At 49.6% G+C, this 15,767-nt stretch overlaps 1 protein-coding gene across 3 annotated transcripts in view; it reads left to right on the top strand.

Annotated features, from left to right (window-relative positions):
• The window catches only part of c4h8orf74 (chromosome 4 C8orf74 homolog), a 76,183-nt gene that overhangs the window by 51,057 nt on the left and 9,359 nt on the right, over nucleotides 1–15,767 (top strand). For 2 of the 3 annotated variants that reach the window (XM_072499033.1, XM_072499034.1), the window contains exons 2-3: nucleotides 4,379–4,571; nucleotides 8,899–9,302. In XM_072499033.1, the coding sequence (XP_072355134.1) occupies nucleotides 4,379–4,571; nucleotides 8,899–9,302 (597 nt within the window). The remainder of the gene's footprint in view (nucleotides 1–4,378; nucleotides 4,572–8,898; nucleotides 9,303–15,767) is intronic. The other variant, XM_072499035.1, reaches the window with a different exon arrangement.

Raw genomic sequence — 15,767 nt, forward strand, 5'->3', positions numbered from 1 at the left:
AAAACCAGAAAGAGCAGAGATCCCAGAACAGATCCTTCCCGTACCAGCCTCCCCGAACAGGCGCCGGAATGTGGCGACTAGGGGCTTTTCACAGTAACTTTGTTTGAAGCCTACTTGTGACAATAAGCGATTTTCATTTCATTTTTTTTATTGACCTCCAGGCAGAATACTTTCCATCCACTACCATTTGCAGTCACTGAGCCAGGGGCTACATGAGGGGTTGTCGGCGAGCATCCAGCACTCGCAGGTGTAGTTGGAGGAGTCCAACCGTGTGCAGCAGCAGGAGGTGGTGCCGACCATGAGTGCCACCCAGACCAACACCGTACGGGTGGCATCCTTGGTGGAGGCCTTGGGAGCGAGGAGTTTAGCTATGGATCAGCATGGCCAAGGCCTGCGAATTCTGTGCAGGCAGGGCCGAGGCCGAGGTTAGAGTTGCCGCCTCTCAGGCAACTATGTGCGGGAGCCAGTAGGAAATCGCAGCGGTGCTAATGAGCGTGGCCCAGTCACAGTGCGCCATGGCTGAGAAAGTCGGCGGCATTGCCCAGCCGCTGGCTGACGTGGCACAGACACAGAGGGAGATGGCCCAGTCCCAGAGGGAGATGGCGCAGTCATCTTCTGATGTGACACTGACCCAGAGGATGGTGACACCGTCAATGGCTGATGTGGCACAGTCCCAGACAGCGATGGTCATCTCCTGAGCTCCAAGCAAGCATGCAGACACTGGACGAGACCAGAGTGGGCCTCTAGGACTGGCAGTGCTGGGTGGTGGGGGAGCCTCTGAGGATAGCACCGCACGTACTCCCGTCCCAGGTAGTAGCCTGGGGGCCATTGGGCACCCCGAGGGAGGAGGAGGCAATGCGGCCCATGCCAGTGACTCCCACATGGGGGGGGGGGGGGTGCCGGAACAACACAACCCCATTCTCCCCCCCCCATCCCTGGCGCATCTGCTGGGCAGTAGACAGAACAGCGTGGCACCACGCCACCCGAGGCACCCATCCAGGCACGGTCGCAGAGCAGGATTCACAGCAGGCCGCATCCACTCCTGCTGTACCGTCTGGGGATCGACCTAGGCATAGCGTTAGGGCCAGAGGGCCAGGAGGTTAGGCACTAGTTAAATTGGCATGGGTGCAGGGCAGAGTTTAGTTATAGGGGCTAGGGCACGTATCTGTATGTATATTTCACATTAAATATCTTTTAACACTGTTACAACCTGCCTCGGGTCTCTACCCAATGGGTGTGAGGGGTGGGCTGGTCTGAGCTAGCCAAAGAAGGGGTGCAGGGTCAGGGGGGTGGGGGGGGCAATGGATGGATGTTGTGGGTGGGCTGGTTCCCCCCCGCCTCCACCCCCACCCACCCACTGAGCATCCCCACCACCGTCACACCAGGGATCCAATGGGGCCGTGTGATGGAATGGCCAGCTTGCATACAGGAATCACCCAGTTTCACGGTGGAAAGTGCTACCGTGGGCAGGATCAGATGTTGTCAAATGATGCGGAGCACAAGAGCTCGTCGCAGAGCAAGTTGTTATCATTCTCCATCCCATGGACCAGACCCAGTGTTACTGCCAACGGCAGGTGTGCATCACGGAGGGGGATGCATATGGGATGGCCGGGGTGGGAGGTGTGGGGGTGGGATGTGGTACCCATGCCCCTGGCCAGTCTCCCTGCGCCACCCCCCCCCCCCCCCCCATCGGTGAATCTGGAGGAGGTCAGAGTGTCCCGTGTGTGCAGCCCAAGGTGCACAGGTCGTGCGGCTTCCCTAGGCCCCATATCCTGCCCATCCTCCCCCTTCCTGCATCTTTCTCGTTGGACGAGGATTGGTGTTCATCTTCCTCCTCCAGCATGTCACCCCTCTGCTGCGCAATGTTGTGGAGGACACAACGGGCCGCCACGATGTGGGCGATCCTTTCAGCGTCATACTGGTGGGCTCCTTCAGAGCGGTCCAGGCACCTGAACTGCATCTTTAGGAGGCTGAAGCAACGCTCGATCACACCCCTCGTTGTTGTAGCCGGTTTTGGCATCGGTCTGTGGCCTCTGGATAGGTGTCATCAGCCATGACCACAGTGAATAACCCCTGTTGCCCAGGAGTGTACCAGGAGGAAGGTGTAATGCACACTGCTTGAGAATCGAGCACAGACGTGCTGATGCGCATCCAATGGTCACATATCAGCTGCACGTTCATCGAGTGAAACCCCTTTCAGTTTGTGTCGAGTGGCCTGTCATCTGCAGGTGCTCATGAGGGAGAGAGAGGAGGTAGGACTTGGAGAGGCGCCACCCGGGTTTGGGGGGGGGGGGGGGGGGGGGGCGGGGGAGCACCATGCTAACATGTAGACATGTAGGCCTTTGACCCTTGCAGGCAATGGATATTGGAATACAACCAGCAATGGTGGCATTCCTGCGAGTTGCCACAGCCCTGAGGGATGCCCTACAGCAGAGGGTGATGCATCCCGTCAGTCACTCCCTGGACCTGGTGCATTCAGTCAATGGCAGCAAACCCCACTGCCCGGGCATCCTGGTGTGCTCTGTCCACATTGAAATGGATGTATTGTGCCGAATGGCCATATAGGACCTCCGTGACAGCACGGATGCACCTGTGCGCCCAGCTCTGTGAGGTCCTGGACAGGTCCCCACTCAATGGTTGGCCAAGGTGCACATGTCGTGTGGCCTCCTTAGCCTGCGTAAACGTTCAAGCCGATTGTCACCTTGATGGTCACTGGGAACAGGTGTCCGTCCCCATTCCCCCGCGGTACCAGGTGCGCCATGGTCTGGTAGATAAGTCACACTGTCTCCCTGCTCAACTGGAGTCTTCGACGGCATGCCCGGTCAAGTAGGTCCTCAAAAACAGACGCTGTCAATACACATGCAGCACCTCCTTAGTACCTCCTCTTCCTCAGGCTGTCTCCTGTTCATCATGGGCAGGACCGCTGTTGCAGCTTCCTCCCCCTCGAGCAGCCCTGGCTCTTTCAGCCTTAGGGCATCCCTCAGGGCTGTGGTGACTAGCAGGAAGGCCTGCTAGTGTTGCTGGTTGTATCCATTGTCTGTAGGGATCAAAGGCCAACATGTTATCATGGTGTGTGTCCCTCCCCCTCCTCCCCCGGGTCATGCCTCCCCATGCCCTGCCTCCTCTCCGTCATCAGCCACAACACCAGTTTCACAATTTCTAAAAGCACAAGTGAATCCCGCCGTGGGGAATTCGGACCATTGGAGGCAGAGAATCGCAGAGGCCCCGGAGAATACCGGGTGAGGCCCGCTAATGATATGCAAACGGTGTTTACTGTACGTGCGTTCTTGACCGCATTGACGCCGCTGTCGAGGTGATGGAGAATTGCAATTGGCGTAAAATCGGCACCCGCCGCGATTCCGACGTCTGAACCGATTGGCCACCCAATCGCGTTTTCAGATTTCGGCGGCAGCTGATGGAGAATCCCGCCCCATATCTTTCTCTGTTCTTAATTTTGCAGAAATAATTGTTCTGTACTGTACCAGTTTGTTTTGAAAGTTTGTTGCGTTATCTATAAAATGATAAAACTCCAATAAAAATAGATATGAATAAAAGGAATGTTCCATGAGCTAGATTTTAAAGGTCGACGTGTTTCCTGCCCACCCAGGCTGAAAAGTTGGTCTTGGGCCACCCACGAGAAAGCCAGCTGGCAGCTATTTTACATCCAGTTAATTGTCTCACGGAAAGACATCCACACCAATCTGGCAAGGAGGTTCCGCCTTAGAAAGCTGCTGGCCAATCTACTTGCCAACAGTCTGTAGTCCCAGCAGCATCAGGTTTGAGCGGTGGCCACTTTTGGGACTACAGGCGATCCCCAAAGAAGAGGAGGTTAAGGAAACTGGAATTAATCTAAGTCTAGGGTATCGGAGGGGCCTGGCTGGCAAGACCCAGCGAGGGAAGTGAGGGAGGTGGAAGGTCAGGTTTGAAAGGCCAGTGGGAAGGAGAGTTAAAAGGTGGGGGTGGGGGTGCTGCCGATGGACACAAAGCAACCCTGAAGGAGGTGCCCACTCTTGCCTGTCAGCAGCTAACCCAGTAAAAGCTGCTGAGTTCCCACTTGGCATGGGCTTTCCTCTGCTGCAGGTAAAATAGCGTAGGGATGGACGAAGCACTTAAGTGACCATTAATTGGCCATTTAAGAGCCTTTTAGGCCTGAGAGCAAGGGGACAGCCTGATGTCTTCACCCCCTTCCCCACAAAATGGGAGAGCAGCGATGGGCAGGCAGCCAACAGGCAGGCCACTTGTTGCATTTTACAAGCTCCCTGCCATTAAACATGCCAGCAGGTCCATTAAATCCAGCCCATTAAAAAAAATGTAATCTTAATTAAATTTTAAAATATTTTGATAAGTTTATCTCAAAATGAACTTTGATTGGTTTTAGAAAGAAGATGGTCGCTGTCATTTAATTAAGTTGCTAAAATGGGAAGATTTTGATGAAGAAAAAGATTTAAAACCAGGCATTATTCTCGACTATCTGTACAACACTATTATATTTGCTGCTGAGAAAGGATTTCCGTGGCCCAGTGTGGCAGTGGCCGTATGTTTCTCAGAGGAACTACTTTACGAAACTGAAGGTAGAACTAAAATGCAAGTTCTTGTCCTGATTCTTTTTTAGAATACTGTTAACTCCGAGAAATTGCTGTTTAAATAGCTGCCCCTGATTAGTGATCAACAAACATAGGACAATTGCTTCTGTTTAAAATATTTCATGTTTAATAATAAAAAAGTTATAGTTCTATTTTAAAATATAACACGTTTAATACATGACTGGAAACACTGCAATCTGCGACTTCAAATTCATGTTTACTGTGGTCTTATTGGAAATGTGAAGGTATTTTGTCGAATTTAAAGGAGCAAACATGACAGATCTTACTGAGAGTAAAAGGGACAGGGCTAACAATTATCGTATGATATTATTTCTCAGCGGTTTCCAATGTTGTTTAAAGGTACAGGTAGTTTTGTCTTCCTTTCTGCGTCAAGCTTTTTTATTTCCATTTCTTTACATTGCTCAACCTCCCATGATAGATTCTTCTTAAACGTCTTGTTGTAACACTGCTCATTGATCCTTTTATACCCTTTGCGGGGCATTCCCTGCCACCCGCCTCAAGTAGCGGAGTTCCCGACACAGCAGAGAATCTCGCGTAGGGCAAAAAATGGGAGAGCCGCCAGTGATACTCAGGACCCCCGCTGCATCGAGATTCGGTCTCCACACCAGGAGGCGGATGCAAATTGGTAATTTGAACTAATTTGCATCATATTAACAGGCTGGACACTGGATTCTCCACACTCAGTGACGCTCCAGACTTCTTGGTCGGGATTCATGTGAGCGTGGTGGTGCAAGTATTTGTCAGAGTGGCCCTGACGCGATACACCTTGCAGCAGGCCAAGGGGCTAAGTATTTAACGTCGGTACCCCCAAAGTCTATCAGAAGGCTCCCTCCCTCCCACAATGCAAACCATGCCCAGCCCACCACCAGTCCCTGCCATCTCACCCCACCATCGGACCCCCCCACCAGAGGCCCCCACCAGACCTCGCCTTCAGACCCCTGACCAGAGACTCCCATCAGAACTCCCATCAGACCCCCCCCCACCAGAGACCCCAACCGGAGAACCCTGTATCAGAGACCCCCATAATTAGAGAGAATCCATCAGAGACCCACCCCCCAATCAGTCACCCTTGCATGGAAGCTAAAGAGCAGTCCTGGCAGAATCAGTGAAAAAAAATCATTACTTTTTCACTCCCCTGTCCTGAACATCTGCTACCTCAGACAGGAGTCCAGAAAGCAGCAGCAGTAACTTAATAAAAAGTCAAAACAACATAACAAGGCTTTAAACTTCCTCTCAAAAACTTTGATCTGCAAGGTTTTTATTTACTTCAATGAGAAATAGTTTTTGTCAAAGTCACTGGCGTCCATCAAACCCACATCAAACCACAGAATCCCTACAGTGCAGAAGGAGGCAATTCGATGCTGCGCCAACCCTCTGAAGGAGAAACCTAACCTAGGTCCACTCCCCTGCCCTATCCTCTTGACCCCACCTAACCTGCACATCTCTGGACACCATGGGGCAATTTTAGCGTGACCAATCCACTTAACCTGTACATCTTTGGAATGTGGGAGGAAACCAGAGCACCGGAAGAAAATCCATAGAAAGTGCAAACTCCACACAGTCACCCAAGGCAGGAATTGAATATAGGTCCCTGGCGCAATGAGGCAGGAAAGGTAAGCAGTGGTTAGCACTGCTCCCTCATGGCGCCTAGGACGTGGGTTCAATCCCTGCCCCGGGTCACTGTCCGTGTGGAGTTCTCACATTCTCCCTGTGATTGCGTAACTCACCCTCGCAACCCAAAAAGATGTACAGGATAGATGAATTGACCACGTTAAATTGCCCCTTGTTTGGAAAAATAAGAATTGGGTACTCTAAATTTATATTTAAAAAAAGAACTGTGCTACCCTGCCACTATACTGGAACCACAATGCATCACCTGTCCTCCCGTCCTTATTGGCTATTCATTAAATTACTTTTTCTTATTTAATTTATAATTAATACAACCTATTACTACTAATAAGCTATACTACTGCTAGTAAACTAATAAAACCTTACAACTACTTTTAAAACATTTCAATTACTATGCAGATCCCAAGTTTTAAAAGATAAGTGAGCAAAATACTCATCAACCGGTCATTTCCCTGTTTCCAATTTTTCTCAATGCAGTTGATCTACCCACTGAGCACCAGCACATTCTCTGAATTCCCACTGCTTCAAGGACTCTTTCTCTGAACTCCTGTTGCTCATTGGCTCTCACCTGGAGTGCCGCTGCTTTATGGGCTCTCACTTTGAACTCCCGCTGCTTCATGAGCTCTCCCTCTGAACACCCACTTCTTCATGGGCTCTCATTCTGAACTGCCAATGCTTTATGGGATCTTTCTCCAAATTCCTGGTGTTCCCTGGGCTCTCACTCTGACCTCCTTCTGCTTTATGGGACCTCACTTTGAACTTTTGTTACATTATGGGCTGTCTCTAATTTCCCACTGATTTATGGGCTCTCGCTCTAAAGTCCCACTGATTTATGGGCTCTCGCTCTAAAGTCCCACTGATTTATGGGCTCTCGCTCTGAACTCCCGCTGCTTTATGGGCTCTCCCTCTAAATTCCAACTGCTTTCGTGGTCTCCCATTTTAAATTCCCACTGCTTTATGGGCTCTCTCTCTAAACTACCGTTGCTTTTATGGGCTCACATTCTGAACTCACAATGCTTTATAGACTCTCACTCTGAAGCTGTGCTTCCTTATGGGCTCTCAGTCTGAACTCCCATTGCTTTATAATCTCTCCCTCTGAACCCCCGCTGCTTTATGGGTTCCCTCTCCAAATCCCCACAGCTTTATGGGCCATCTCTCCAATGCCCTGCTGCTTTATGGGCTCTCACTCTGAGCTCCTGCTGCTTTATCGGCTTTCACCCTGAGCTCCTGCTGCTTTATGGGCTCTCACTCTGAGCTCCTGCTACTTTCTGAGCTTGCATTCTGAACTCCTACTGCTTTATGGGCTCTCACTCTGAACTCCTATTGCTTTATGGGCTCTCACTCTGAGATCCTGCTACTTTCTGAGCCCTCACTCTGAACTCCTGCTGCTTTATTGGCTCTCACTCTGAACTGCTGCTGCTTTATGGGCTCTCACTCTGAGCTCCTGCTGCTTTATGGGCTCTCACTCTGAACTCCTGCTGCTTTATGGGCTCTCACTCTGAGCTCCTACTGCTTTATGGGCTCTCACTCTGAGCTCCTGCTGCTTTATGGGCTCTCACTCTGAGCTCCTGCTGCTTTATGGGCTCTCACTCTGAACTCCTACTTTCTGAGCTCTCACTCTGAACTCCTACTGCTTTATGGGTTCTCTGTCTTAATTCCCACTGCTTTATGGGCTCTGTGAAAAACCGTTGCTTTATGGGCAGTACATCTGAACCACTGCTGCTTTATGGGCTCTCTCTGAACTCCTGCTGCTTCATGGGCTTTCTCAGAACTGCTGCTTCATGGCCTCTGTCTCTAAACTCCCGCTGCTTTATGGGCTACCTCTCCGAACTCCCACTGATTTAATGGTTCTCTCTCCAAACTCCTGCTGCTTCATGGGTTCTCACTCCAAACTCTCGCTGCTTTATGGGCTATTTCCCCAAATTCCGGCTGCTTTATGGGCCATCTCCCCGAACTCCCACTGCTTTATGTGTTCTCTCTTGGAGCTCCTGTTGTTTATTGGGCTTTCTCTCTGAACTCCTGTAACTTTCTGTCTCTTTCTCTCTGAACTCCTGCTGCTTTAGGGGCTCTCTCCAAACTGTCACTGCTCTATAAGTCTCTTTCTGAACTCCATTTGCTTCATGGGCTCGCTCTGAATTCCGGCTCTTTTATTGGCTCTCTCTCTTCCCTGAGGATGTCTTCTGGGGGAAGTAAATTGAGCATATTAGTATTGGGCTAATTTGCAAACTACATTTTCTACCCAAGTCTTTCTTCCAATGTGGTTGTTCAAACACCTCCCTTTCCCTATCTTCTTGTTTCTCACTAAATGTGGAGTGAGCAGCTTCTGCAACATGAGCTCAAGGAACCCTGAATTATTCTGTTTTGAATGGATATTTTTTAACTGTTTCTCAAACTCATATCTCTGAGCACGTTCAAGTCTCCTTGAAGACACTTCCTACATCGGTTGTTTTAGATAGCCACATTATGCATGTTCTACAAAACACAGTTGTTCTGCTGTGTTAAATGGACTCAAACTTCCCACTCTACTGACTTTGACTTCCATCCTATATCTTCTTTGCCACCCTTTGTTTCTGTTCCCTCTAAAACTATCATCGATGGTCAAAATTATCACGAAACAAATTGAGAAATCAAATAATAAATTGTTTCATTTTGTTTTCATTTTCAGGGCAAACCATGCAAGAGGCTCTTCGAAAATTGAGAGATAAATGTGAAGAGTATCAACTTAAGCTTAATCCTAATTACCTCCAACATTTAGTCAATCATTTAATGGGAACTTTCTTCAAACATTATCGTCTTTACCAGTTTGTACTGTGTGAAGACAGAGAGATTGACCAAACTATTTATGACCTTGTGGTCCAGATACCCCATGAAGCCCCAAGTCTGAAGGGCGGTGTAAGTGCTGAGTTATGGAAATACCAGAAACAGATAACTGAACTCAGTGAGGCAGAAGATCAGTTAAGGGCCAGTATGGCAGCTCTCCGTGAGACCATGCAGCTGAAAAGTGAGCAAAAACTGGAGAAATTTTATGAAGATCTAAAATTTCAAGATAAAGAGGTGATTGAAAGAGCAGTAAGTCAGCCCTTCCTTTCTTTTAAACAGCCATAACTATGCTTTTGAATGTGTCAATGTATAGTGCACAAATCTTTCCTTGAGACAATTTTCTGGGAGAAATACATCGGAGGAACCAGGATTAGGCTAATTTATAGTGGCCGGCAACAAATCGCAGTATCAATGTAAGCTTCCAGTAGGATCAGGAAAGATACCCCATAAAAATTGGTTTAATGATGGCCTTGCCTCATATTTTGTATTTGGTGTTAAACGTATCAGCAAATATGGTTAATTGGGGATGAGATAGAAGTGGACTGCTAAAGCAACCTCAGTCTGCTTAAAACTTGGTTGTTACCTTTTAACAATTTTCAAAGCAAAACTGCTTTGTGCTGACACAAATGGCAGTGAAAATGTAGCCTCAATGCACATTCAGCAGGAATATAGTACACATTCATTGTCAATTTAGTCAAAGAGTCAAAAGAGTTGAGTGTCTTTTACGTTGAATTCTTTTCATATCGAAGTTGGGGTTAAATTAGATAGCTTACAAAAACTGATGTGTGGATCACAATGCGATTGACCAGTGCCTGATCATTGCATTCTTGGGAACATGTTAAATTTTTGGTAGCTGCTGTTTTAAATGATTTTTATTTTTATTTTATTTGTTTTATTCGTTTATGGGACGTGGGAAGCACAGGCTGTGCCAGCATTTATTGCCCATCCCTAATTGCCCTTGAGGGGCAGTTAAGAGTCAACCACATTATTGTGGGTCTGGAGTCACATGTAGGCCAGACCAGGTAAGGATGGCAGATTCCCTTCCCTCAAGGATTTAGTGAACCAGATGGTTTTTTGTGACAATCGGCAATGGTCATCACTAGACATTTTAACTCCAGGCTTTTATTGAATTCAAATTTCACCATCTGCAGTGGCAGGATTTGAACCTGGGACCCCAGAGTACTCTGGGTCACTAGTCCAGTGACAATACCACTACACCATCCCCAGCTGCACCCGTACTGCCCATCAGTGCCACTCACTGCCCTTGACATAAAGGCAGCATTTGAGTGTGGCATCAAGGAGCTGTAGCAAAACCAGAATCAATGGGAATCGGGGGGGGGGAACTCTCCACTAGTTGAAGTCATACCTAGCACAAAGGAAGGTGGTTGTGGAGGTTGGAGGTCAATCATCTCAGTTCCAGGTCATCAATGCAGGAGTTCCTCAGGACAGTGTCCTAGGCCCAACCATCTTCAACTGCTTCATCAATAACCTTCCTTCCATCATAAGGTCAGAAGTGGAGATGTTTGCTGATGATTGCACAATGTTCAGCACCATTCACGACTCAGATACTGAAACATTGCCCCTTGACTGAAGCATTGCCCATTTCGCCTCTGAATGCCTCTCCACCCCTTCGCTGCTCGAAGAGCGATAGCCAGTGGCTAAATTGCCAGGGCAACCAGTAGTGGGAATAAAGGGTGAGGCCGGAAGTATCCCGAGCTGGTGGTGTTTGTCCGTACACTCGCCATGGGAACGGTGTACAGTAGTTTCACCCACGAGGTGAACTCTGGCCCAAACCCAAACCGTTACATTACCTCCATGAGGTATCCCCATTCCACTCTTTTGAAGGCCTTCTCTGCATCTAGGGAAATTATCACCTCTCGTGTCCTTTCTCCGGGTGGGGTCATGATCATGTTCAGCAGGCGGCTGATGTTTGCTGTTAGCTGTCTGTTCTTGATAAAGCCCGTCCGTCTGATCTTCCGCAACTACCTCTGGCACGCAACTCTCCAGCCGCCTTGCCAGGGCCTTCGCCAGAACTTTGCGTCAATGTTTAGGAGTGAGATGTGTTTTGTATGACCCGCGCTCCATCGGCTCTTTGTCCTTTTTAGGGAGCAGTGACATCGAGGCCTGAGCCAGCATAGGTGGCAGGGTTCCCCTTGTTAACAAGTGTGGGACCAGTGCTGGCTTAAATGTTTTTTCGAAGTCCGCCGGGAATGGATCCCACCCCCGCCTTCTGCATGGAATTAATACTCGCCATGACTTTCCCAGTCAGTGGTGCTTGCAGGCCCTGTTTCTTTTCCTCCCCCACGACTGGCATGTACAATCTGTCGAGGAACCGCTTCAGCTTCGAGTCTTCCTCCGGAGGTTCGGAGGTGTACGATTCCCGGTTGAATGTCGCAAAGGTCTTGTAAATCTCGTCTGGTGCTGCGACTAGTTTGCCGTTCCTGTCCTTCATCTACGCAATTTCCCTCGTGGCTGCCTGCTTTCTCATCTGGTGAGCCAGCAGGTGGCTGGCGTTGTCTCCGTGCTCTGGTGGAGCTGGTTTACTCCTCTCCCAGTGGAAAGCAGGTCAAATTCCATTTGTAGTTTTTTCCTCTCTGCTAATAGTTCCATGGTTGGGACCATGGAGTACCGTCGATCCACCTCCAATATGGAGTCAACCAACTGTTGCCTACCCGCCCTCTCCTTCCTCTCTCTGAGAGTCCTGTATGTTATCATCTCCACTTTTATCACTGCTTTCAGTGCCTCCCAGATTGTGGAGGGTTAAACCTCCCCATTCTGGTTGCAGGTTACAAATCCATTGATAGCTTGTGATATCTTCTCACAGAATGCCTTGTTAGCGAGATGGACTGTGTCCAGCATTCATGGGAGAGCATTGGGTCCGGCCCAATCTAACCTCACCTCATGTAGTCTGGAATGTGATCGTAGATTACTATTCTGGAGTATTCCGCCTCTACCACCCATGGAAGCACCGATTTCCCCACTATAAAAGTTGATTCTGGTGTATTCCTTGTGGACCTGAGAGATGAAAGAGAACTCCCTCTCCCTTGGGTGTGTGAAGCTGCATGGGTCCATTGCCCCCTATGTGCAGTTGATGTCCTCCAACCCCCACCATGATGAGTTGGTGGGAGTCTCAAAGAACAAAGAACAATACAGCAAAGGATCAGGCCCTTCGGCCCTCCACGCCTGTACCGGTCATGATACCACCCTTGGCCAAAACCCTCAGCACTTCTTAGTGCCGTATCCCTCTATACCCATCATATCCATGTATTTGTCGAGATGCCTTTTGAACGCCGTGAATGTATCTGCTTCCACAACCTCCCCTGGCAACGCGTTCCAGGCTCTCACCACCCTCTGTGTAAAAAGACCTCTCTTGCATATTTCCTCTAAATATGGCCCCATGGACCTTAAACCTATGCCCCTTGGTGACTGACCCCTCCACCCTGGGAAAGAGTGCCTGCCTATCCACTCTATCCATGCCCCTCATAATCTTGTAGACCTCTAACAGGTGACCCCTCAACCTCCGTCATTCTAATGAAAACAGTCTGAGTCTATTCAGCCTCTCCATATAGCTAACACCCTCCAGACAAGGAAACATCTTGGTAAACCTCCTCTGTATCCTCTCCAAGGCCTCCACATCCTTCTAGTACTGTGGCGACCAAAATTGTGCGCAATATTCTAAGTGCGGCCTTACCAAGGTTCTATACAACTTGTCATGATATGCAGACATGCAGATAATGATATACAGACAGGGGCAGACAGGCAGCTAATGAACACAGAGAACAGTACATGACCAATAAGCAGGCAGGACACTCGGGTGGTATCTCACTATAAAAGGCATGAGGCACTCACACTCCGCCTCTTTCCACTGATGAACATCTACAGAGTGAGACAGGGTGTATTTACAGTTTCACACCTCCAGCACGTGGCTAAGAGCTAGTTTGGTTCATTCAGACAGAGTAACCACACTTAGGTTAGCAGAGAGTCGAACTCATAGAGAACTGTGCTAACTGTGCTACTGGTTCAATAAATCAGATTGGAGGTCTGGAGTATCTTTTGGTTACAGCTGCATCCAGTTGCAGCCTGTTATCCCAGAGTACATAACACATCATGCTACCAGGAGACTGCTTAATCTAGGTGGTTTACCTCAGTCCATTCCGTGACGACCAGCGAATGTATCCCGGCACCATGGAGAAGATTCAGGCTCTCACCAGCTCAGGACCTCCGGCAATCTCAGTGCCAACTGGCGGACATTCAAACAAAAGTTTCTGCTGTACATCGAAGCTTTAGACCTCGTGGGTGCGTCTGATGCAAGGAAGATCGTGCTTTTCTCAACGGCAGGTGATCAAGCCATCGAACTCTTCAACTCTTTTCACTTCACCGAAGGCCAGGACAAGACAAAGTTTCAGACCATCCTGGACAAGTTTGACAGTCACTCTGAAGTGGACACCAATGAAATCTTCGAGCACTACATATTCAAACAGCGTCTACAAGGTAAAGATGAATCTTTCAACTCCTTCTTAACTAACCTCCGCCTGCTAGCGCTGTCCTGCAACTTTGGTGATATTGCTGACTCCATGATCAGAGACCAAATCATTTTTGGCGTTCACTCTGATCCTCTGAGAGAGCAGCTACTGAAAATCAAGCATATGACCCTGCCAGTCGCGATTAAAACATGCACAGTGCATGAGCACGCCAAAAATCGCTATGCCCAGTACAAATCGGCTGAAAATTAGAAACTTGCCTCCCATGAGGCAGAGAGTGTGCAGGCCATCTCCCGGATGCAGCACCTTAGCATTGATGAAAGCGGCCATTTCGCGCAGCCCGGGGCCCCACGCAGGCGCGATGCGAACGGGATAATGAAGCGGCCGACACCCGCACTGCGCATGTGCGACGACGCGCGGAGCGTCAGGACGCCGACGTCATGATGTGTTCGAACTGCGGCAATGCCCACTTAAAGAAACGCTGCCCTGCAAGAGGCAGGCGATGTTTAAACTGCGGGAAGCCTGGACACTATGCAGCCTTGTGCAGGTCTGCAACACCAGTCAGGGGCCAGCGCTCCCAATTCCGACGACGGCGCGTTCAGAGTGTGCAACAACGGTTACAGGATTCTGATCCTGGCAGCACAACGGATCCCGGGGAAGAATGCCTGGACTCCGCCTACTGTGTGGGCATCAATACCAAATGTGAATATGCCACATCCAACTCATCACAAATTCAATCCATCCTCGCTGTGGATTCTGCGGACGAATGGGGTGCGGTGATGCAGGTCAACCACTGCTCCATCCAGTTTAAGCTGGACACAGGTGCTTCTGCCAACCTCCTCTCACAGACAGATTTCAAACGCATCAAGAAGCCCCCCAAGGTCCTTCCAGCAGCCTGCAGGCTCCTGGACTACAACGGAAATGCCATCATGGCACTGGGATCCTCCCATCTACTCGTCTCCAACCGGAGCACCCATGCACGTTTAAGTTTTAAAATTGTCAAGCCAGACAGGGCATCCCTACTTGGCGCGCATGCCTGCAAGCAGCTGAACCTCGTGCAGCGGGTTTACACAACGACATCCTCCAATGTGGATCTTCAGGCTGGCATTGACGACATCCTCGCTCAGTATCCGGATGTGTTCGACGGGATGGGCATGCTGCCATATCGATACAAGATTCTGCTACGACCTGATGCCAAACCAGTGGTCCACGCACCACGCCGGGTCCCGGCTCCGCTGAGGGAGCGCCTGAAGGCACATCTCAAGGATCTTCAGCAACAGGTAACATTTCCAAGGTAACCAAACCGACTGACTGGGTCAGCTCAATGGGATGTGTTAGAAAGCCTTCGGGAGACCTGAGCATCTGCATTGATCCCAAGGATCTCAATAAGAATATCATGCGTGAACACTACCCCATCCCGAAACGGGAGGAACTCACCAGTGAGATGGCACATGCACGTTTTTTCACCAAGTTAGATGCGTCACATAGATTTTGGCAAATCCAGCTGGATGAGTCCAGCAGAAGGCTCTGCACCTTCAACACACCGTTTGGCAGATACTGCTATAATTGCATGCCGTTTGGCATTGTCTCGGCAACAGAGATCTTCCATCGCATCATGGAGCAGATGATGGAGGGTATTGAAGTGGTTCATGTGTACGTGGACAATATCATCATATGGTCCATGACCCCTGAAAAGCATGTTTCCCGTCTCCAGCAGGTATTCCGTCGTGTCCATGCCAATGGCCTGAAGCTGAACAGGTCCAAATGTTGCTTTGGCATGTCGACACAAGTTCCTAAGTGACCAGATCCCTCAGCAGGGCGTGTGCCCGGACACAGACAAGGTCAAGGCCATCACAGCCATGAAGGTCGCTGAAGACAAGAAGGCGGTGCTGCGCTTCCTGGGCATGGTCAATTTTCTGGGCAAGTTCATCCCAAACCTGGCCTCACACACCACGGCCCTACGAAACCTGGTAAAAAAGTCCACTGCCTTTGTGTGGAAGGCAGCACATCAAGCTGAGTGGTTGGAGCTGAAAGCCAAGCTCACCACTGCACCCGTCTTGGCATTTTTCGACCCAGACAGGGAGACGAAGATCTCGACAGATGCGAGCCAGGATGGCATTGGTGCGATTCTGCTTCAACACGATGACACTTCATCCTGGGCACCGGTAGCCTACGCATCGAGGGCCATGACGCCCACCGAAACAAGGTATGCGCAAAAAGAGAAGGAATGCCT

Source organism: Scyliorhinus torazame, chromosome 4 (genome assembly GCF_047496885.1).
Source record: "Scyliorhinus torazame isolate Kashiwa2021f chromosome 4, sScyTor2.1, whole genome shotgun sequence".
Lineage (NCBI taxonomy): Eukaryota > Metazoa > Chordata > Chondrichthyes > Carcharhiniformes > Scyliorhinidae > Scyliorhinus > Scyliorhinus torazame.